The sequence below is a fragment of the Copadichromis virginalis genome, linkage group LG3 (genome assembly GCF_057382275.1).
Source record: "Copadichromis virginalis isolate Kocher_CV1m ecotype Utaka linkage group LG3, C_Virginalis_male_GT1.1, whole genome shotgun sequence".
NCBI lineage: Eukaryota > Metazoa > Chordata > Actinopteri > Cichliformes > Cichlidae > Copadichromis > Copadichromis virginalis.
Window position 1 is genome coordinate 21630253 of NC_140620.1, and position 23654 is coordinate 21653906.

The 23654-nt window shown below is 46.0% G+C and overlaps 1 protein-coding gene across 1 annotated transcript; it reads left to right on the forward strand.

The window, feature by feature from the left end:
• The first annotated feature begins 828 nt into the window (after window positions 1-828).
• On the forward strand, window positions 829-23140 carry LOC146713415 (alpha-tectorin-like). The gene is made up of 21 exons (XM_085447911.1): window positions 829-929; window positions 2577-2652; window positions 3078-3178; window positions 3543-3755; window positions 3947-4018; window positions 5935-6031; window positions 6444-6570; window positions 9762-9813; window position 10662; window positions 19212-19408; window positions 19630-19780; window positions 19908-19995; window positions 20102-20164; window positions 20315-20513; window positions 20634-20766; window positions 20860-21047; window positions 21781-21932; window positions 22018-22263; window positions 22346-22505; window positions 22703-22789; window positions 23117-23140. Exons 2-20 carry the CDS (start codon window positions 2607-2609, stop codon window positions 22787-22789), a joined length of 2373 nt encoding a protein of 790 aa, XP_085304037.1. The 5' UTR covers window positions 829-929; window positions 2577-2606; the 3' UTR covers window positions 23117-23140.
• Window positions 23141-23654: the final 514 nt, after the last annotated feature.

Genomic DNA, 23654 nt, shown 5'->3' on the forward strand with positions numbered 1-23654 from the left:
CCATGTTTGTGCAGTGTTTTGTTTTTGCATTAACCCCAAATATTTCCCTACAAAATAAGTGACAAAGTGAAACATCACATCAACCATTATGGAGTCGCCCCTGATATAAAACCATGATGTGATCCAAACTGAGGATTATGCTTATTATGAAGGAGAAAACCACAGAGAGATGCTCAAACTGTTTTTATGTCAGGCTGTAAAACATGTTAACTTCTGCTATGAGTTTAATATTGAACATTAAATGCTGGGACACTTTTACCTGAATAACCAGTGACTTCTGAGTGAGATCAGAGCACAGCCTCATAAAGGGGAGCTGTACAAGTTCTTGACGCAGCACATGTAGCAGACCTAGTTCCAGGAACCAACGCTGCATCATGTGACTTCCTCTTCAGCACTAAAGAATGCTGCTGCTCAGGTCCTGTGAAGACAAATGAATAAACAAATCTTAAAAAATTTTAAAAATGGGTACATTTTTGCATTAAATGCATCACTGGGTGAGGCCAAATGTCTTTTTACATTACACCACAGTCATGAAGAGTGTGAACAAAATGTAGATGCAATTGTATCACAGCTGTTAGCAGGACAAAGAGCTTTAAGAAGACATAAAAAGCATTATTGTTGAATGTCTTTAATCCTGCAGTGACAAACTTTTTTCAGTGTTTCTTGTTGCTGTTGTCCTGTTTGTGTAAGAAGAGGCTGAATAAGCATCCGTCAGTGGGAGGTTCCCATCAGGTGTCTCCACCATGGACTCCACCTCCAACCCCATTCTTGAGGTTGGAGGTGGAGTCCACGTCCGTCTCTCTTTATTCACATATGGTGAGACGGACGGAGAGAGCAGCGTCTTTTTCACAGAGACACCACCTGCAGAATCACCAGAGAGCCTCCTGAGCAGCAGCCTTCATCCTCCTCATCCTCCATCAGAGCTGCAGGTAAGACGAGCTGCACACCTGGACTCTTGCTCTGCCTCTTGTAACACACATCAGGACGGCTCAGTGGACACATTTCAGAGCTGAACAACACATCAGTGTTAGGACTGTTAACAGACTGCACAACAAACACATCACAGACAGATGAAGGTGTGAAAGCCGACTTTTAGTGTTTTATCCAGATGTTAAAAGCTGAGTTCAGTGTTTTGGGGCTGGTGGTCATCATTCCTCCTGTTCTTACTGGACGTCAGGAGATCCTTTCCTGATGTGCTTGGAGCACAAAGCTCCACAGAGAATAGATTTGAATGTTTGTCTAATTTATCATTGTTGGAGACAAACTTCCTCAAACTGAACTAAAGTAAAACAGAAACATTTTATTTGAACATCCCAACCTGTTGCATGGATACGACAGTGCCGTTGGTCTGTTAGTGTTTCCTGTCAGGAACCTCGCTTACTTTCAGCTCGAGCTGAGGTCAATATCCTGGCTTTTTATGCACTCACACTTTTATTTACTTGTTTTATCTGATTTATTATTTATTTACTGACTGTTTATATGCAGTGTATATTTGTATAACTTCTACAGCACTTTGGTCAACAGGTTGTTTTAAACGTGCTGTATAAATAAGCTTTGACTGACACATAAAGTAAAGCCAGCTTTGCATTGTTGGACTAATTTGGTGAATTTCCAACAAGCTGGTGACTCGCCCTCCTGCCCCTCCCTCACTTTTCTTTCTAATAAAGCTTCTCATGTCCATCGTTGATGAGCTTCAGCTGGTTAGCAAACACCAGTTTGTCAGACCTGGACCAATCAACACTGTCAGCTTACAGGTGCTGTCGGAGGAATGCAGTGCTGTGATTGGTTGGTGATGATTGGGTAGTCTGGTCAGAGACGTGAGTGTGACTTCTACCCAGATAAACTGTGACGCCTGAACACATCTTTACTTTAATAAACATTTATTTTTACTCTGGAGCCCCGAACGCCTCAGGCTGAAGACACGCCCACTTTCATTTAACCTTATCTAAAGAAAGCTGCTGCTCAGGTCCTGGTGACAGAAACCTGTGAACACGTCAAAACTGACAAAGAGTCCGAACACAGCGTCACATGACACTGACAGCACTGCTCAGTGGACACAAAAACACTCAGAGGGTTTTTGTGTTGTTACAGAATAAAGTTTTTTGGATGTTGTTAATGTGTGATGTTATATAGAGCTGATAATGTATTATGCCATCTATAAGTTTGTCTTTGCATGATTGCTGTGACAGAGTTTGTGTTTGTGTATAATTTGACACATTAAACACTTCAAACTACAATAACTGATTTTTGTCTTGTTTTCAGCAGAATCACAAACAGCACAGGTTGGTTTTCTACAGAAACAAAGCTCATGTTTATGTTTATGCTCGGGGCAAATACTGAACTCTGTAAGTCAAAACAGAAATAATGTTGGGTTTGATGAGTTCATACACTACAAGTGAAGTGAACTTAATATAAACCGGCTTACAACACATGATCATGTTGTATTCTCTGGATGGTGAAGGCTTCAAACTTTATATTTGTGAAGTTAAACTTTACAGAAAAGTTCAAAGTATAAATAAACTGACTATAAATGTTAGAATTTCATGCAGTTTTCTCAAAATGTGTTTGTGTTTCAGGGATCTGTCAGCTGATTGGCCCTCTCCAACATGCTCCGCCCTCTGCTCTGCCTGTGTGCTCTCATTGCACTGACAGGTAAACGCACACACCTGGCAGCCATTTTGCAAGTGTCCTCAAAATACTCGAGTACAAAAACATGAGAGTGACGATGAAGAAAGCTTTAAGTACAAATAATCTGACATCGTCAGCAAAGTTTTATCTTTTTCTTTTTTATTATTGTTTAACAATAAAGCAAAACAAAAAGCCCTTTTCAATTGAACTTCTCATCTTTGCAGTTTTATTACCTTCAGTATCCAGAAGTCTATCAAGCTGTCGTTTCCTGTTATGTTTGTTTCCAAGAAAGCTAACTGATGATGTCATAGTAAAGCTTTACACTGATTGGTGAACAAACGCTGTTTAATCCATTCATGAAGGCAGTTTTTCAGCCTGCAGCTCTCCCTGTTTGTCCGACCAGCTAACAGACTGTAGCTCACAGCTCTCATGTGTCTCTGTGTCTTCAGGTGCTCAGTGGTCCTATCAGCAGACATTCACTGAGTCTTCAGTGGTCAACATCAGCTCATGTCCCATCACGTATTATGGACAGCAGTACGAGCAGCTCTATGTGAGTAGGATGAAGCCTGATGTTTTAGCAGATCTTTGTGTTTCCATCACTGTGGCTGTTTAGTCTCCACCTGTGGCAGAGATCATGTTTGCAGACTGAGTGAACATCAGCAGTTAATGAAGGTCACACACTCTCTGTTCACGGGTTCAGGCCCTCAGAGGGCAGCTGGCTTTAAGCTCAGAGTCTCATTAATGTCCTCTGCAGTGATGCTGAGTATGTGGACATCACCTGATGCAGCTTCCTGAAGCAGAGCGAGAGCTCTGACTGAAACCTGAGCAGCTCTGACACCAACAGTTCAGCTGTAAATGACTCAAAGCACAAAAGATGTTGATGTTTGACTCGTTGTGTCTCTGATTTTCCACAGGTGAACACATCTGGAAATGTTACCGTCTGTTTCAACGGCTTTTTCAGTCCTGAAACTGGAGGCGACTGTGTTGTGGAGCGTTCACTGGGAGCAGAGCAATTTCAATTTTTCATAATGCTACAACCTTCCACTGGTGATGTGGATTATGTTCGTCAAAATTTTCCAACCATTCAGAACAGTTTGGAATGCTATTTTTTGCTAAGTTTTCTTCGTGTGAGTGTTTTTCTTTATCACATTGTTAAATCTGACTGGTGTCACTTTTTAATGTTTTACCTCAAATTAATTGTATAAACACTGAAAACCAAAAATAAAATTTAAGGTTTTATCACATCAAACAGTTTTGTAAAAGCTTTTAGAGGAAACTTCCTGACAGTGTCTGAAACTTTTCTGTTTGCTGGTTACAGTTTGGTTTCTATCCTTTAAACTTTGGGAGCAGCTCACAAGCAGCTCTGGTGTTGGACACCTCTGATCCAGTGGTGAGTCTCTGAGTGTTTGTAAACAACTATCCACCAGAGGTGGGACCAAGTCATTGTTTTGCAAGTCTCAAGTCAGTCTCAAGTCTTTATCCTCAAGTCACAAGTCAAGCCTCAAGTAATGTCAGGCAAGTCAGAGTCGAGTCTCAAGTCACTGGTGTAAAAGTCCGAGTAAAGTCACAAGTCTGAAACTTTGAATTTCAAGTCCTTTCGAGTCTTTAAAAAAAAAAAAAAACGAAAAAAATAATGTTGCAGTTATGCTAAATGTAAATATTAGACCATGTAATTTTTATATCTGTGTTTTTCTCAACACATGACAAAATAGTGAACTTAGAAAATATACACAAATTTTGAAATTGCACCTCTTTAAAATGCAGCTCAATTAAACCTAGCTCCAAGAATAATTTTCACCGACAGTTCTGAGATAAGCTGCATGTTATTCTTGGATGCGCTTGTAGGACTGGCTTTAAAATCGCATGACAAAAATATCATACATATTAAAAAAAACTGTATCACCAACATAGCCTGGAAAACATTTGCTAGTTAGATGAAGTCAACTATCTCATTTTAGCATATTTATATGCATATTTATAATCATACGCTTCTTGGAGTGAGTGCATACACTCATGAAGTGTAGTAACTTCAGGTCACTGCAACAAGCCCAGGTACAGTTTACCGACGGATGGGTACAGGACCTTGAAATGCACTGTGTAGAACGAAAGACCATCGTACGTATCGTAAGTTTACCAGTCTCACAAATCGTCGTCATAAATACACATTCGTTAACCGTTTATTAATAGGACCTTTAAGCTCAACGGTAATTAATTAGCAGTGGAAATAATTTCTGGTAGCATCACAGAAATGTAGCAGTGACAATAATATTGTATGCTGTAATCGTACTGGGCAATTAGTGATACAAAAAACCTGTTTTATCCTGTGAATAAAAGTATATGTTTTTGTCAATGTACCATAATAACAGAAGCGAAACACAATATTGTGTCAGGACAATTCACTATTTATGCACAATAAATAAAGGAGCATAGCGCGACAATTTCTGTTCAGCGCCAGACTTGCTTGTAACCTATATCACCAATAGGGATGGGTACCGGTGTCCGGTGCCATGATGGCACCGGTTCTGACATAAACGGTAGTAACCAGACCGAAAAGCAGCGCACATTTCGGTGCTTTATTTCGGTGCTTTTTTTTCCTGAGCTGTGATACACTTTAGATTCTAGCCAATAATTTTACGTTTCCGAGGATAGTAGGCGGGCCCAGGTACGTACGTTCTTTTAGAGCAGAGCTACAGATTAAAAAAGTCCAAGGCGAAGCGGTCAAAAGTCTGGCTGTACTTCACAGCAAAATATGCAAACTCAGCAGCAACAAGTGCTTTAAGCTGATACTGTGATATTGTCAAAGGAGGTAACAACTCAAATCCGATGAAACACCTGGCGACACATAGCGTTTTTTTTAAAAGCCCAGAAATGCGCCATATGATAGCTTGCTGCGAGATCTCACACCGAGCGCATCTACTGCGGGTGGGTTGCCTGTTATCGGACCCGGAGTTAGCAATATCCCCCAAAAAACCCCGAAGAGGAGAGTCCTGGCCCCTAGCCCTGCCAGTGTAGCAGAAATGATGAGGATATTGATGCAGCAGCAGCCGTTCTTCTCTGCGTGAGTAGCTTAATGTTGTTCGTGTGTAATTTACGTTGAGTAGGCTAACCACGTAATTACATTAATGCATGTAAGGTGAACTAGCAAACCTCATCATAGCTACATGCGGCTGTCTTCTTGTTTGATGGCAGATACTCCCTTCACCCTGGCCATGTTTACATACTACATGAAATAGACAAAAATTATTGTTTTCATCTTGACCTGTCTGCTTTGTGGTCATAACATTGATTGTGTTTGTTTCTGTCCAGGTGTATGAGCTTCAGGTTGGTGGAACCACAGTTGATACAGTCAATCTTACTTCCTCATCTCGAGGTTTCTTGGACATCAGTGGATGCAGACACTCAGGTAAGTGAATCTAAAGCTCCAAACTTGACTTTGGGATTCTGTAAAATGTAACTATTTGAATGTTACAGAGATGTTTGTGCTCACAGTTGTTAATACCCTCTGTTGTGTGCACCCCTTACTGTAGTGTTACCGGTCACAAGTGACCATTCGGCTTTAACAGCTCTTAAATTAACATAAGAAACATTTTTCACAACCAAATTCAGCTCAGTGGGTTGTTCAGTAGGTCTTAAAATTGGATCTTTCATTTGGTCATTCAGTGGGCCATTCAGGGGGTCAGCATAGTGTGGAGGATGTCATAAAGCCATTGGAGCAATCAGATGTAAAACACAATATTTATGAGTTTTTTAAAAAACACGACAGAAAGGTGATCTGTTAGTGTTTAAACTAAAATAAACTCTTCTTCAATCCTCAGGTCAGATGTATCGACCTGGTACAGTGATCAACTCTCCACAAACCTGTTTCAGCTTCACCTGTAATGAGACTGCACACCTCAACACCTCCAGCTGTGGTGCGCTGGAGCGTTGTCAAGGCAACGGCATGTAAATATATCCTCTTTGTATTTCAAAAAAACGCTGTGATGACAGAGTTTAATAAACAGAATTATATGAACAGCAAGACAACACATAGCAAATCAATCTGCTCCACTTCAGCAGCATCAGGTGCTGAAAACCATGTGAATGTTGATTCGTGGTTTTCTTTAGTGTTTGATCTACTGCAGAATATTTTTAAGGTCATCTGCTGTAAAAAGCCAGGCCAGGAAAATCTCCTTCATGTTTTTCTGAGTTTTATTCTCAGTCACTTTGACACATCTGCTGCGATGCTCACAGAACTATTTGTGACTGTCTGAGTCAAAATTGAATCGAATCAATTTGAATCAGGGATTGATAAAATCAGGATCTTATGAATCGAATAGAATGAGTTGCAGAAGTCACTGATGACTCAGCCCAACATAACCTTTGTTGGCAATAACAGAGGTCAAACGTTTACTATAGGTCTTTACCAGGTTTGCACACACAGTAGCTGGTATTTTGGCCCATTCCTCCATGCAGATCTTCTCGAGAGCAGTGATGTTTTGGGGCTGTCGCCGAGCAACACGGACTTTCAACTCCCGCCACAGATTTTCTATGGGGTTGAGGTCTGGAGACTGGCTAGGCCACTCCAGGACTTTCAAATGCTTCTTACGGAGCCACTCCTTTGTTGCCCGGGCGGTGTGTTTTGGATCATTGTCATGTTGGAAGACCCAGCCTCGTTTCATCTTCAAAGTTCTCACTGATGGAAGGAGGTTTTGGCTCAAAATCTCACGATACATGGCCCCATTCATTCTGTCCTTAACACGGATCAGTCGTCCTGTCCCCTTGGCAGAAAAACAGCCCCATAGCATGATGTTTCCACCCCCATGCTTCACAGTAGGTATGGTGTTCTTGGGATGCAACTCAGTATTCTTCTTCCTCCAAACACGACGAGTTGAGTTTATACCAAAAAGTTCTACTTTGGTTTCATGTGACCACATGACATTCTCCCAATCCTCTGCTGTATCATCCATGTGCTCTCTGGCAAACTTCAGACGGGCCTGGACATGCACTGGCTTCAGCAGCGGAACACGTCTGGCACTGCGGGATTTGATTCCCTGCCGTTGTAGTGTGTTACTGATGGTGACCTTTGTTACTTTGGTCCCAGCTCTCTGCAGGTCATTCACCAGGTCCCCCCGTGTGGTTCTGGGATCTTTGCTCACCGTTCTCATGATCATTTTGACCCCACGGGATGAGATCTTGCGTGGAGCCCCAGATCGAGGGAGATTATCAGTGGTCTTGTATGTCTTCCATTTTCTGATGATTGCTCCCACAGTTGATTTTTTCACACCAAGCTGCTTGCCTATTGTAGATTCACTCTTCCCAGTCTGGTGCAGGTCTACAATACTTTTCCTGGTGTCCTTCGAAAGCTCTTTGGTCTTGGCCATGGCGGAGTTTGGAGTCTGACTGTTTGAGGCTGTGGACAGGTGTCTTTTATACAGATGATGAGTTCAAACAGGTGCCATTCATACAGGTAACGAGTGGGGGACAGAAAAACTTCTTACAGAAGACGTTACAGGTCTGTGAGAGCCAGAGATTTTCCATGTTTGAGGTGACCAAATACTTATTTTCCACCCTAATTTACGAATAAATTCTTTACAAATCATACCATGTGAATTCATGGATTTTTTTTCACATTACATATATATATATATATATATATATATATATATATATATATATATATATATATATATATATATATATATATATATACAATTAGGGGTGCAACGATATTCGTATCGATATTGAACCGTTCGATACAGTGCTTTCGGTTCGGTACGCATATGTATCGAACAATAATAAACGACAATAATTTCTTCCACACTATGAACTTTAGCATATAAAAGTGATGATTACCTCGTTCATTGAATTTTGAGTGTTCTAATCTATCTTGTTACATCTGTGGTGTTCCCGATCAAAAGTCACTGCCATAGGAAATGAATGGGAATTCATTTATTCCCCCCACCCAGTTGACTAAACGACCACTGAAAAACCCACTGAACTGAATGTCACGGTGAAAAATGTTTGATATGCTAATTTAAGAGCTGTTAAAACAGACCGGTCAATTGACCAGGAACACTAAAGGAACAATGCCAGAATCTATCACTAATTAGCACATATTCCAAAGGTAGGGTAGGGTAGGCAGGTAGGTATAGATAGATAAACACAAACAGTATACCAAGAATCTCCAAATGCTAATTCTGTTCATCTGGACATAGCATTTTCAGTGGCAGAAACGTTTCATCACTCCTCCAAGTGACTTCTTCAGTCTCAGCTGACTGCAGGTTTCTCCAATATTATAAACAGTACATTTGCATAAAGACTGAAACCAGCCCAAGTATACCAAGAATATTAAGTAAAGAAATACAAAATAAAAAAGGTAATACACTATATACAACGAGCTAGAACCAATATGCACAAAAGTAGTAGGGTGCAGCATCTTAAACATGGAACATGAACTCATGTTTATGTGATGCACACCATTCATAATAAACAGGATGGATTATTCGCTTTAGTTCCCAGCAGCTCTCTCCAGCATCATCAGCCCAGTAACTAAGTCAGGCTCTCCAGCTCAGGAGCGAATGCCACAACTTGCACAAAGGCTGCTTGGTAATGTAGTCCATGCAAACACTGACTTTTCTACATAAACACTCCAGTCTAAGTATATAGTTTATGTGTGTGTGTATGATTATATAGTATTGTAATGATCCTTAAGGTGATGTTATTGTGATGTGTTCACTATTGGTTTCTTTAAAAGACATACTTTGGTTATGCTGCATAACAAATGTAGAGTGTGTGCTGTGTGGGGGGAGTTAGTTATTGGACCTGGAAATGGAGTTGTTCGTCTCTACCTGGCATTAACTGCCCTGTTACTGTACAATAATCTGGGGAGAGAGCAAACATCTTTTGCTTAAGAGTCTTACAGGATATTTACTCAGTGCAGATCGATATATCGTGTATATAGGTATACGTGTCATCCCAAAAAATCCACAAGAGTTTCTTCCTGACCATTTTTCATTCCCACTGTTGCCAAAGTGGTTGCACACAGGGGGTCATATGATTGTTGCGTTTTCTCTCTAATATTTACGTTGAGGTGACTGCTGTTGTGATTTGGTGAACATAAAGTTGAATGAAGCGGAATTTTCTGCATTTGTCAGCTGCGTGTTGGACACCATGTTGGCCTTCACCTGCACTGTGACCGGCCCCACTGTCATTGTACGGTTTTTACTAAGTTAACTACCTTTAATTTAGCAAACTCCCACCGTAAGGGTGTGTTTTAACTCAAGCCTTGGGTGCGGTCTGGCTTTAGTGGGAGGCAAGGTGCTGTTCCTGCCGAACCAGAAACCATCATGTTGCCCAACCAGCTGCGGACCGAGGACAACAAGGCCTTGGGTGTGGGTTATCTCGTGGAAGAAGACAAGCTCTTCCTCATGGTGGCTATTAACTTCTCCGCAAGAAAGAAAAAGATGCGTACTCAAGTAGACCTCACTGAGGAGAACATAGGGGAGAAGACGCCAAATCCCCTCACCCGCCGTATGCTTCTAAGTCAGGTAGCAGGGCTCTATGACCCCCTTGGTCTGGCGACGCCCCTGAAGCAGAAAGGTGTTATTCTTGTCAGAAGAGCCTTTCAGGAGGCCGGGATACTGACTAAGGATACGTGGGATAAGCCGCTGTCTAGTGAACTACGTGGGAGAGCGATCAAGCTCTTTGAGGAGTACGCGCGGCTGAGTACCATCACCTTTCCCAGGAGTATTACACCATCCGGCTGGGTGGGTAAACCATGGGGGATCACGTTCTCTGATGGAAGTTGTGACTCATACGGAGCGGTCCTCTACCTGCGCTGGGAAACATCTGGAGGGGTTAAGACCCGGCTCGTGGAGTCCAAGGCCAAATTGACTCCAATTGAACAAAAGGGAGATGCTGTCAAGGCAGAGATTTGTGGAGCTGTTTTTGCCACTCGCCTGAAAGGTTACTTTCTGAAGTACAGTCGGTTGGAAATAGATCGTTGGTACCATTTTCTGGACAGTCAGACTGTGTTAGGTGCCATCCAACGGGAGAGTTACGGGTTCCAGACCTTCTTTGCCAATCGAGTGGGAGAGATACAGAAGACTGGGCCTGTGACCGACTGGTGGTGGCTTCCTGGCCAGTTCAACGTGGCTGACCTGGTCACAAGAGGATGTTCCCCTGAGCAGCTTGGTGAGGGCTCTTCATGGCAGACCGGTCCCATGTTCCTAACCAAGCCAGTAGAGGAATGGCCCATAAAGTCAGCTGCAGAGGTGGCCTCTGGGACTAGAGAAGTCGTCAGTCGACTCCAAAGAAAGGCTTTTTCTGCCATCTTAACAAGGTCGCAGGAAAGGGCGCAGACTACTCCAGATGGTTTTGATAGCGTCAAAGCCGTGGTCGGCGGCCGAGTAAGTCCAGAGCTTTTACCATTCAGCAACAAGGTTACGTCTTTTGAGACTAAGGGGTCTCCTTCTGTTGCTTCTAATGTCTGCAGGATCAAGGAGTGCTGGGGTTCAGCCTTGATAAATCAAGTAGATCTTTCACGGTTCAATTCTCTAGCCAAGCTCTGTGGGGCCATAGCTTATGTCCACAGAGCCTTGCGCTTTTGGTTATCTGGCAGGGGTCGAACTGCTGTAGGATTAAAGTGGGAGGCAGTGCCCACGGCTCAGGAGCGAGTAGAGGCGTTTCAGGACTTATGCCTCGCCGCCCAAGCAGGTGTGACTTTCCCTACGACGACGCTCAACCGCCTGGTTGTGCGCAAGGATAAAACAACGGGGCTCTTGATGTGCTATGGTCGGATTCAATCCGTTGAGGAGGAGAGGTCCGGGGTCCCTTTGATCCCCTACAAGTGTCGGTTAAGCTCTCTCCTCGCTGAGGACGCCCATCGTGTCAACCACGAAGGTGTTTCTGCCACCCTTCTTCGGATGAGGAAGAGGGGCTGGGTAGTTCAAGGTCCCAGGATCGTACGGAAGGTGATTGATTCGTGCGTAAGTTGCAGAAAGTGCAGGGCCAAGCTATGCACTCAGGTGATGAGTGATCTTCCTCCCGTACGTACTACGCCAGCAGCCCCTTTTGAGTACACTACTTTGGACTTGTTTGGTCCATATTTTGTCAGAGACTCAGTAAGACGACGAGTGAAGAAGAAAGTTTGGGGCGTGGTTTTTAGCTGTATGGCCTCAAGAGCAGTTCATGCAGACATAGTTGAAGATCTGTCAACTGAGGGCTTCCTGAAGGCATACCAGCGGTTTACTGCCCTGAGGGGTCACCCCAAGAAACTCTGGTCTGACCAGGGGACCAATTTCGTGGGAGCTAAACCTGCGCTGAAGGAGCTCTATGATTTCCTTGCGGGTATCGACAAAGACGAGATCCAAAGAAAGGCAGCCGTAGTTGGGTCTGACTGGATGTGGGAGTTTAGTCCAGCGGACTCCCCACACCGGAATGGAGCAGCAGAGGCAGCTGTTCGCGTGTTGAAAAGGGCGTTGAGTAACGTTGGTGAGGAGGGAAACTTGACTGCTCTGGAATTCCAAACCCTCCTCTATTTGGCGGCCAACCTCACCAATGAGAGGCCTATCGGGGCCAGAGCTCAAATTCAGGAAGAAATTGTAGATGTGTTGACACCAAACTCTTTGTTGTTGGGTCGGGCAGGGCCCAGGGGCGACAACATGGGTTTTGAGTTCCCTGCCTACCCATTCAGTCGTCTACGTGCAGTCCAGGTGGAAGTGGACAAGTTTTGGAGACGCTGGAGTCAGTTGGCCGCCAAATAGAGGAGGGTTTGGAATTCCAGAGCAGTCAAGTTTCCCTCCTCACCAACGTTACTCAACGCCCTTTTCAACACGCGAACAGCTGCCTCTGCTGCTCCATTCCGGTGTGGGGAGTCCGCTGGACTAAACTCCCACATCCAGTCAGACCCAACTACGGCTGCCTTTCTTTGGATCTCGTCTTTGTCGATACCCGCAAGGAAATCATAGAGCTCCTTCAGCGCAGGTTTAGCTCCCACGAAATTGGTCCCCTGGTCAGACCAGAGTTTCTTGGGGTGACCCCTCAGGGCAGTAAACCGCTGGTATGCCTTCAGGAAGCCCTCAGTTGACAGATCTTCAACTATGTCTGCATGAACTGCTCTTGAGGCCATACAGCTAAAAACCACGCCCCAAACTTTCTTCTTCACTCGTCGTCTTACTGAGTCTCTGACAAAATATGGACCAAACAAGTCCAAAGTAGTGTACTCAAAAGGGGCTGCTGGCGTAGTACGTACGGGAGGAAGATCACTCATCACCTGAGTGCATAGCTTGGCCCTGCACTTTCTGCAACTTACGCACGAATCAATCACCTTCCGTACGATCCTGGGACCTTGAACTACCCAGCCCCTCTTCCTCATCCGAAGAAGGGTGGCAGAAACACCTTCGTGGTTGACACGATGGGCGTCCTCAGCGAGGAGAGAGCTTAACCGACACTTGTAGGGGATCAAAGGGACCCCGGACCTCTCCTCCTCAACGGATTGAATCCGACCATAGCACATCAAGAGCCCCGTTGTTTTATCCTTGCGCACAACCAGGCGGTTGAGCGTCGTCGTAGGGAAAGTCACACCTGCTTGGGCGGCGAGGCATAAGTCCTGAAACGCCTCTACTCGCTCCTGAGCCGTGGGCACTGCCTCCCACTTTAATCCTACAGCAGTTCGACCCCTGCCAGATAACCAAAAGCGCAAGGCTCTGTGGACATAAGCTATGGCCCCACAGAGCTTGGCTAGAGAATTGAACCGTGAAAGATCTACTTGATTTATCAAGGCTGAACCCCAGCACTCCTTGATCCTGCAGACATTAGAAGCAACAGAAGGAGACCCCTTAGTCTCAAAAGACGTAACCTTGTTGCTGAATGGTAAAAGCTCTGGACTTACTCGGCCGCCGACCACGGCTTTGACGCTATCAAAACCATCTGGAGTAGTCTGCGCCCTTTCCTGCGACCTTGTTAAGATGGCAGAAAAAGCCTTTCTTTGGAGTCGACTGACGACTTCTCTAGTCCCAGAGGCCACCTCTGCAGCTGACTTTATGGGCCATTCCTCTACTGGCTTGGTTAGGAACATGGGACCGGTCTGCCATGAAGAGCCCTCACCAAGCTGCTCAGGGGAACATCCTCTTGTGACCAGGTCAGCCACGTTGAACTGGCCAGGAAGCCACCACCAGTCGGTCACAGGCCCAGTCTTCTGTATCTCTCCCACTCGATTGGCAAAGAAGGTCTGGAACCCGTAACTCTCCCGTTGGATGGCACCTAACACAGTCTGACTGTCCAGAAAATGGTACCAACGATCTATTTCCAACCGACTGTACTTCAGAAAGTAACCTTTCAGGCGAGTGGCAAAAACAGCTCCACAAATCTCTGCCTTGACAGCATCTCCCTTTTGTTCAATTGGAGTCAATTTGGCCTTGGACTCCACGAGCCGGGTCTTAACCCCTCCAGATGTTTCCCAGCGCAGGTAGAGGACCGCTCCGTATGAGTCACAACTTCCATCAGAGAACGTGATCCCCCATGGTTTACCCACCCAGCCGGATGGTGTAATACTCCTGGGAAAGGTGATGGTACTCAGCCGCGCGTACTCCTCAAAGAGCTTGATCGCTCTCCCACGTAGTTCACTAGACAGCGGCTTATCCCACGTATCCTTAGTCAGTATCCCGGCCTCCTGAAAGGCTCTTCTGACAAGAATAACACCTTTCTGCTTCAGGGGCGTCGCCAGACCAAGGGGGTCATAGAGCCCTGCTACCTGACTTAGAAGCATACGGCGGGTGAGGGGATTTGGCGTCTTCTCCCCTATGTTCTCCTCAGTGAGGTCTACTTGAGTACGCATCTTTTTCTTTCTTGCGGAGAAGTTAATAGCCACCATGAGGAAGAGCTTGTCTTCTTCCACGAGATAACCCACACCCAAGGCCTTGTTGTCCTCGGTCCGCAGCTGGTTGGGCAACATGATGGTTTCTGGTTCGGCAGGAACAGCACCTTGCCTCCCACTAAAGCCAGACCGCACCCAAGGCTTGAGGTAAAACCCACCATGCTTGAGAATGGTTTCAACCCCCTCAAGGATCTCGCTCAGTCTCTCAAGGTCGTTGTGGGACACAAGGATGTCATCCACGTAAGTATCCTCTTCAATGACACGTCTTTCTTCCACTCTGTTGACAAACTGTGGCAGAAGGGCAGTCTCTCGCATGGCAACCTGAGCGATACAACCTGCAGGCTTGTCACCCATGTTCACACGCACCACAGCATAATCCTTGATGTCCTCCTCCAGGGAATGCCTCCACAAGAAGCGGTGAACATGCACCTCTTGATCCTCCAGCCATACAGAGTTATACATTTTGGAGACATCCCCTATTGCCGCATGCTCTCCCTCCCGGAAATGGAGCAGCACTGCCCTAATGGGATTCAGGACATCTGGGCCTTTCATCAAGATGCTGTTCAAACTAACACCTCTGTACACCTGGCTGCTGTCCCAAACGAGCCTCACCGGCGTGGTGTTGGAGTGTGGGTTGGGCGCCATCAGATGGTTTATCCACCACACCGCTCCTTTCCACTCGTCCAACACCGTCTGGGAAAGCTGGATAGCGGCCCCCCTAGCCAGCATGTCGCACACCTGCTTAGCATAAGCTGCCTTCCATAGCGGATCTTTCTCGAGGCGCTTTTCTGACTTCAGGAAAGTCGCCTCCACAGCTTTGCGGTTGTTAGGCAGGGTCGCAGGGTCCTCTTTCCAGGGATATTTAGCATCCCAATGGGGTTTGTCACTATGATTGTCACTCAGCTTGAAGGTTAGACCTCCTCTGATGATCTCCAACTCTCTTTCATCAGCAAGTGACATTTCTTTCCCTCCAGGGGCGCACTTCCCGCAGCGGCACCCGCCACACATGGGATCACAGGCGGCACCAATACTGTCCCACTGCAGCCATTTGATGATCTCAGTGTTGGATGTAGCCGTGGTACCGACTTCTACGCCGTTCTTTGGTTTTGGGCAGCAGTTATGGAGGGCCACAACTCTCTGAGACTCCGCCATCATGGAGCATGCAAAATGGGTCGATGAGAGTCGTGCAGTCACCTCCACATCTTCAAACAGATCTGGGTGTGCACCACTGATGGTTTTCCCCAACGGACCATCCCACAGAACCAAGTCACCGCACCTCATCATTCTCTGGGGGGCTAGACGACCCTCCCGGGTGCTGATGAGTAGCTCAATCTTTTCCGGGCGAATCAGTTCCCCGGGTTCGACGGAGCCTGGGAAAAACTTCTCCAGGCGCCCCGAGTCCACGACGTGACCCACATTGGCAATCTCTTCTAATCCATAGCAAACCATCTCATGGAGTCGCCATGTTCCCTTCTTTGTGGCTACTTTTATGCTCACCAGGTATCTCTTTGTCTCTACTTTTGCCTCCATGCCACCAACACCATGAACAACTAAGGTGATTGGTTCACCAGGCAGACCAAGCCTCTCCGCTGCCTCGTGGGTGATATAATTCGTGTCAGAGGCTAAATCGATGAGTGCTCCAATCCAGTCTCCCCTCTTGGTGGTGACGTCCAACAACATCATGAGGACCGGGAGCTCCTTCAGACAACTCTCATCTTCTGAGCCTCTGCCAGCCCACAACTTTGAAGTTACTTTGTTTGTGCAAGCCCTTCGAACAGCCGCCAGCTGCTCCGGGGACAGACCTAGGCCAGCAAACACAGCCTCTTGCTCTTCCGTCGGGCCTCGGGGTTCTCTCCTTTTATCCCCTTTTATCCCTTGCCTAGCTGCATCTTTCCTAGTTGGGATCTTAAGACACAGGAAGAAATGGTGATCCGATGAGGCATCACCCCTTCTGCATCCTTCATTACGACACAGAAAGTTTTTACTACACGGGTCATCACTCCCATGAGAGTCCAGACACCTGGGACATACTTTTGTCTTTTTCACGTAAACTCTCCGCTCTGACGGGTTGGCCTTTTTAAACGTCTTACAGCGGTATAAACGCCCTGTGTGACCCTCTTCGCCACACAAACAGCAAGGATTCTGTGACAGCTCACCTCTCGTCTCGCTCGCAGTAGCCTTGGTGAACGAACGTCTCTCTATCCTCCGATCAGGCCTCTCTTTTGGTTTCTCGCGGGGGCTCGGATCGGCTGCCCTGGCAGTATTAGACTGTCTGATGGATTGCAACTGCTCCAGTTGCACCAGAACTGTCTTCTGATCTTTCAGGAACTGCCATAGCTTATCAAACCGGTTCTGTGGACTGACATCATTGACAGGATCACATCGGTACAAAAGCCACCTTTCTTTCATACTGTCCGGCAGCTTACTCTCAAGTGACCGGATCACTAACTGATTTTTTATGGCATCTTCACAACCTAGGTCTATTAAGTCCAACAGCGCCCTCTCTACAGCTTGGATCAACTGTAAAACCTCTCTGGGTTTGTTGTTGCGCACGCCCGGTAACTCCTGTAGCTCAAGTACAATGTCATCTGCTATCTGTGATACGTCACCATAACAGTCCTCTAAAACTCGGAAAACCTCACTCGCTGTACGGCAGTGAGACAGCCTAAGTTCACATTTTACTGGATCAGCAATACTGTCCATCAGGTGGAAGAGCCTGCACTCCGGGGAACCTGTGGGTTCCGCTAACGCTTGGAGGATCCCCCAGTTACTCTTCCAGCGCCAGTAGCTTCTCCTGTCCCCAAAGAACTTTGGTAGGCTCAGGGGTGCGAGTGCGATCCTTGTTCCGAGTGATCCTTGAGAGACGGTAGACGTGCTCTGTCCTGCCCCAGCGCCATTGGGTCTCACACCATGCACTCCTCGAAGCTGCTGTGGCGTGCCTGAGAGGCCAGGGTTGAACACAGGACTCCCCAGACCCTGGTATAGTGGTCCCTGTGGTGGCGCTTGAAGGGCTGCAATGGAAGGACTTGCAGCTCGTGCTCCATCGGGGCCACCTTCATCAATAACCTGGTTACTACTGCCCACTGCGGCACTTTGGCATGCAGCAGGGTGCACGTCAGCATCTAGCGCACCACTGGCACGCGCTGGGCCATCATCTCCACCGGTCGCAGCGGGCCCACTGGGCTTGCTAGTGCTGGCCGTCACTCCACCGTCAGCGCCACCTTCATCACTGCTTTCACCTTCACTGCTAGTCCTGCTTCTAAGGTCGCCACACCCAGATCTCCTTCTTCCATCTAGGGTGGTAGCCAGCATCACCATAGCCACTCTCCTCCTTTCCTTGAACTCTTTGAGACAAGCTCGCATAACGTTCACTTCTTTCTCTGGAACATAACGATCCCACTTATGCACAAACTCACTCAGAGCTTCCTCTCGGCCTTCCACAGCAGGGAGCATTGAATCAAACTGATCCTGTTTTATTTGACCCGTTTTGAGCGCTTCCACCTGGCTAATCATATCTTTTAGGTCAACTCTTAGACTGTCAAACTGACCTGATGCACAACGAGACCATGACGCTTCCTTTAGCTTCATTTCTGTGGTCTGGTATTTTGAGCGGCAGTCCTGCAGCTTCTTCTCCACCTCAGCTATTTCTGCTGCAAGCCCACTTGCATCTTCTTCTTCCATAGCAGCGATGTAATCAAAACTGCTATCACAAACCTCACTATAACTGTCTTTGAGTGTCCTACTTTCACACATGAGGTCATGTTCAGTCAGAAGGTCAATGTTAAAGGCAATGGAATTGGCTTTCCTAGTAAAAACTGCTTGCGCAGAGGACCGCCTTTTCTTTAATTCTTCTCGGGATGCCATACTGACTTTTCCTTCTTGTTTATTACCGGCGTTATTCCTTTGCCCTCAACAAAGATGGCGGCGACCCACTTCCGGTCGCTTAGCGGCTAGTAACTGAATTAAAAGTTCGTTTTCGGCGGCCGGCTTATCCTATGCCAGCGCCCTAATAGTCCCAGCAAAGAAATCCACACACAGTCTCTCACGTACGAGGGCTTGACGGTGTTTTGAGAACGAAGTCACGTCGATCGGCCGTGTCGATCGGCCGTGACGATCGGCCGGGCTCCGTCTAATTGCTGGATTCTCCGTAGTCGACACAGACCCTCCTCCACTTCTCCGTCGCGGGGGGTGGCTAAGTGTTGATTACTGTACGGTTTTTACTAAGTTAACTACTTTTAATTTAGCAAACTCCCACCGTAAGGGTGTGTTTTAACTGATGAAACTGTGTCGTACTCAGGCTCGGACATCTGATTGCTGCCTTTTATAAGTTTATTCCACAACCATAAACTAACACCAGTACAGTAACCGTGCCTTTACAGATGCCAGGTAATCAACTGAAAGACACAAAATAAAACAACCATACAACATTAACAAAGCAACACTATTAATGACAGTACAGTTTAGTAATAGTCATATTTATAGCTTTAACACGTTACTTGGTTAACACAGAAACTCACCAGCTCGGCTTCATCAGTCATAACAGCGATATCAATGAAAAGAAGATCCGGCAGGTAGGATCTATGAGCGGCCATTAACACATACCATCCCAGACTTAGATAAATCACTCCGTCTTAAATAAATTTGTCATTTAAAGCAAATATGAGTCTGGCTGATAATAAATCACAACAAACAAATTGGCATGTTAGTAATATGGGAAAAAACCACACAGTCATTGACGTCCACGGCCAGATTAACTCCATCCAGGATCGGTGTGCGTACTCTCTGTTCTCGACTCCGTCACTCCCAGACTTCCATGTTTTGGGGAACTTCAGGGACAGACGTCGTAAAGATGTGAGCTTTTTGGACAGTGTGACGCTGCGTGTGGACGGGCATTACATTCACCTGGAACAAGGTGGGAGAGTTCAGGTAAGCGACCTACAGCCACAGTTCATGTGTCAGAGTGGAGTCTGATCCAAAGTCCTCCCTCATCCTCTGCTGTGTCTCCTCGCATCGTTCTTCTCAGGGCTGTTAGAAGCAGTTCTTTCAGAGCTGCTGGACTCAGTGGTTGTTGCTGTGAAATCAGCCTGTTTGTGTGTTTGACATGTTTCACTCAGTGTTTCCACCACTTTGTCTCTGCTGTGATGCAGCTGGACGACTCCACACTGACCCTCAGCAGCTCATCTCAGCTGGTTCATGGTGTGCAGCTCTCTAAGGACCAAACTGGAGTCACTGCCGAACTCTCCAACCTCATCATCTCTGTCTTCTTTGATGGCAACACCGCACAGATCCTCTTAGAAGGTGCAGAAGATAAAGTTTAATTCATGTAACATAAACTGTAAACTGTGCTGTTATTTATTGAGCTGTTGTGTGTGTCCAGTTTAAATATTGATGCTGATCTGACTCATTCTGTCCTGATCCTGTGCAGGACCTGCTGGTTCATCTGTGGAGGGTCTGTGTGGAAATTCCAGCAGGTCTCTGAGTGACCTGAGACTCTCTGAGTACAGCTCCACCAGGTAAGACCTCATCACAAGCTCCGAGTCCCTCTGACTGCTGCTGCTGATGTTGCAGATATTCTGTTTGTATGAATGAGCCTGAACTTTGTTGTTTGTCGCCCCCTAGCTGTGAGATGCAGTACAGTGAGACTGCTGACAGCACGATCGACTGCACCAGTGTGACTGAACGGTGAGCAGATCCACACAGTAGGAAACATCTGTGTTGTACCTTGATCTCTGTGGTACATCACATATAACTGCAGCACAGATAGAAGATAACACATCTGATTACAGATGATCATTTTATTATCTTCAACTTCTTCTTATGTCTGTGGTACAGCTGTAATCTCCTGAAGGAGGCGCCCTTCTCCTCCTGTAACAGTGACATTGACCCAGAGCCCTACATAACCGCCTGCACCGACACTTTGTGTAAATATCCTGCAGTGGACGGACTCAACTGTCAGTTCCTGAAGGCCTACGCCAGAGCCTGCAGTCTACACAACCACACTCTGGATGGCTGGACATCAAAGACCGGCTGCCATAAGACCTTATTAAGACCTTAATAAGACATTAATAAGCTCTCCTTTGTTAAAGACCTGAACTCTGGAGTTTTAGAGCTCCCATGTTTTCAGGATAATACATCAGTGTGTTCCTCTGTAGCCTCTGAGGCCTTCTGTCAGGACAGGACCTGCAGCGATCACGAGTTCTGTGGTGAGAAGACGGTCGGTGGTGACACTCGCTGCTTCTGTCGGGACATTTTTGCCTCCAAGTACCAAGAAAACAACTCTTTTGGTACGACAGCTGTGACATCACCATGACAACAGAGCTAAATAATGGAGGAAAACTTCTAACTGTGATTTTTCTGACTGATATTGTGATGTTCAGGTGATGCAACAGTCTGCATGCAGGACTCTGCTTCAGTCACTCTGGTCGGTTGTCTCCTGGCGGACAAAGGCATCGACTACTCTGCCTTACACCTCAACGACCCGACCTGCAGGGGTCAGGTGGACGAGCTCACCCACATGGTGACCTTCAGCTTCAACAGCAGCATCAGCTGTGGGACGGTGGTCACGGTGGGTTTCATCTCCTCCTCTTTACCTTCTACAAGCAGCCAAACATCTTCCATCATCTGCTGAGCTTCTCCTGCTCTGCTGCAGTTTGAGATCTTTCTGTGGGATCAGCTTCACCTCTGAGCTCTGAGGCTTCTCATCATGTTGACGATCTGTGTAGTTCATACACAGAAACATCAGAGTAGGAGTTTGATTCAGTACAGGAAGAAACTCTCTAATGTTTATGCTGTGTTAAAATAAAGTGACTTCATTTGATGTGCTCGACTCGTCTGCGTGACACGAGCGGTCAAAGGCAGAGACAGAAAGGAGACTAAAGCTGCTGTTGTTGCTTTTAAGAACAAAGTGAATGAGTTTGATGTTTTTGACGTGTCTATTTAGCAGATTGTTTCTGATGAAATCTGTGATTATAATCACTGACAAGATGTCATAAACATTGGACTGAAAAAACAAGGACACTTTCTTAACTTAACTTACTTAACTTCATACGTCTGAGTTAGAGGTCCATCATCTTCAAAGTGTAGTCAAAGTGTTGATGTTCTCAGATTAAAATCACTGTAAAGAGACTGAAAATAAAGTTAACGTGGCTTCATGTGTCTGTGCAAATAAAGCAAACAGAGCATGATTTACATTCACTTTTTCTAATTGAATAAAACTGATTCAGTGCACTTTGGGATTAATAAAGTGAATTGTCAGATGTTAAAAGTCAGTAACAACATCTGATTGTGTGACTCTGCAGACCAACAACAGCCAAGTGATCTACAAAAACACCATCATGACCCAGAGCAGCTCCTCTGACATCATCAATGGTCACGACCAAGTCTTCATCGACTTCTCCTGCGTCCAAACTCAGCCGGACATCAAGACTGCCACCTTCAGGATCAGAGACAGGTGTGTGGTTGAATTACTTTAAGATGTGAAGCTTCTCATGAGGTTTGTGAGTCAGAGAAAGCTGAAGTGTGTTTGTGTTCTGCAGCTCTGTGATCCAGCACATCACATCTGGAGTTTGGGATTACACTCTCACCATGTGTGCGACCACTGATGTTGGACACACACAAGCTGTGCAGTCCAGCACTGAAGTGCAGCTGATCCAGAAGATCAGGGTGCAGCTGAAGACTGATGGGCTGGATGGCGACGTGGTCGTCGTGGTGACCGACTCCTGCTGGGCAACTGACCAGCCATCAACTAACAGCACTCCGAGATACGACCTGATCATAAACGGGTGAGACAGACTCAGAGAGTCATGTGGTTTTGATCTCTCTCATGGACTCCTGAACAAAGTGTGTTTTCCTGTCTGTGAGCAGCTGTGCCAACCCTGCTGACCAGACGGTGCAGGTGGAGGACAACGGACTGGGAACCTCCAACTACTTCTCCTTCAGTATGTTCCAGTTCACTGGTAGCTCTGGTGAAGTCTACCTGCACTGCGAACTCCACCTGTGCCCCAAACAGAACAACTGTGTCCCGGTACAGCTTTGTTACCAAACACATCACACACAATCAAATGTATCTCTCTTCTGTTACGATCATTAAACAGATTATTTTCACTTATTCTTGTTTCTATTCTGACACAAAAACTCAAATGTTCTCAGCAGATTCAGTCCTGAATGAAAGGATCAGTGTTGATCTTCTAAAGTCTGGACTTTGTCTCTCTTTGTCTTTAGACTTGTCCTGCAGGTGCTCGCAGACGCAGATCTGCCAGGTCCAAATATGAAGGTGAAGCCTTCATCAGCATGGCCTGGACTCATTAGGTGAGACACAGTCTGCTTTTTTAATAGTGCTGAGAAGTGTTTGTAGACAAAGTGCTGATTGTTAGTGGTGTAGCAAACATGTTTCCCACAGAGAAATGTCTCCATTCAATTTAAGAGAAAGATATTCTCTGAGTTCCTACCAATGAAATTGTTTCCAACTGTCTTCGTGTAATAAATTTAATATACTGCTGAGTGAGTGAAAAGCCCTGGCTTAAGGTAAATGTCCATCTCAATACCAACGATAAACATTTAAGAGAAGGAAGTGACACCACAGAGAGGATGAAGGGTTGTTCAGCAGTCACAGTGGGGTCTGGTTTATCTTCTCAGGTGGTTTCCACGGTGACTCGGACTGACCTACAGGTTATTGACCTCCATGATCATCCTTGACTTCTGATTGGTCCTGATCCAGATCCTGTGTTGGGCCTGCGTCCTTGACCCAGCATTTTGAGTTATTGTGGGGGTTTTTTTTCTCTTATGAGATAATGTTAAGTTCTGGGGTTATTATTAGCTTGTCTTAGTTGAAGTTTAGTCTAGTTTATGTTGTTGTCCATGTCTCGTTGTTTATGAGTCTTTTTCCTTTTTTTCATGTGTTATCTCCTTGTCTATAAAGGTTCCCCTTGTGTCTCTCTCCTCTGTGTCCTTCTCCTTCTCTCTGTCTCTTGTCTCAAGCTTGCGTGTGTAACAAACCTTTTGGGTTATAGCACCACTAGGGGGGGTTGCCCAACTATTGTAGTAGCTGTGGGGGTCTCCTAGTGGGTGTGTGAGTTGTTAGCGGCAGCCATTTCATGCTGCTCATGTTCCATGCTCCAAGAAAGCACCTTACTTACTGTTGTGACAAGCTGGCGCTGGTGGTACCAATCCCCGC

What these genes read in the sequence shown, in the direction of transcription:
- LOC146713415 (XM_085447911.1), top strand. Translation starts at nt 2,607, where the DNA reads ATGCTCCGCCCTCTGCTCTGCCTGTGTGCTCTCATTGCACTGACAG. An exon ending in AACAAGGTGGGAGAGTTCAG is followed by an intron (nt 19,409 to 19,629) that starts GTAAGCGACCTA and finishes GCTGTGATGCAG; the next exon opens with CTGGACGACTCCACACTGAC. An exon ending in GCTGTGGGACGGTGGTCACG is followed by an intron (nt 21,048 to 21,780) that starts GTGGGTTTCATC and finishes GTGACTCTGCAG; the next exon opens with ACCAACAACAGCCAAGTGAT.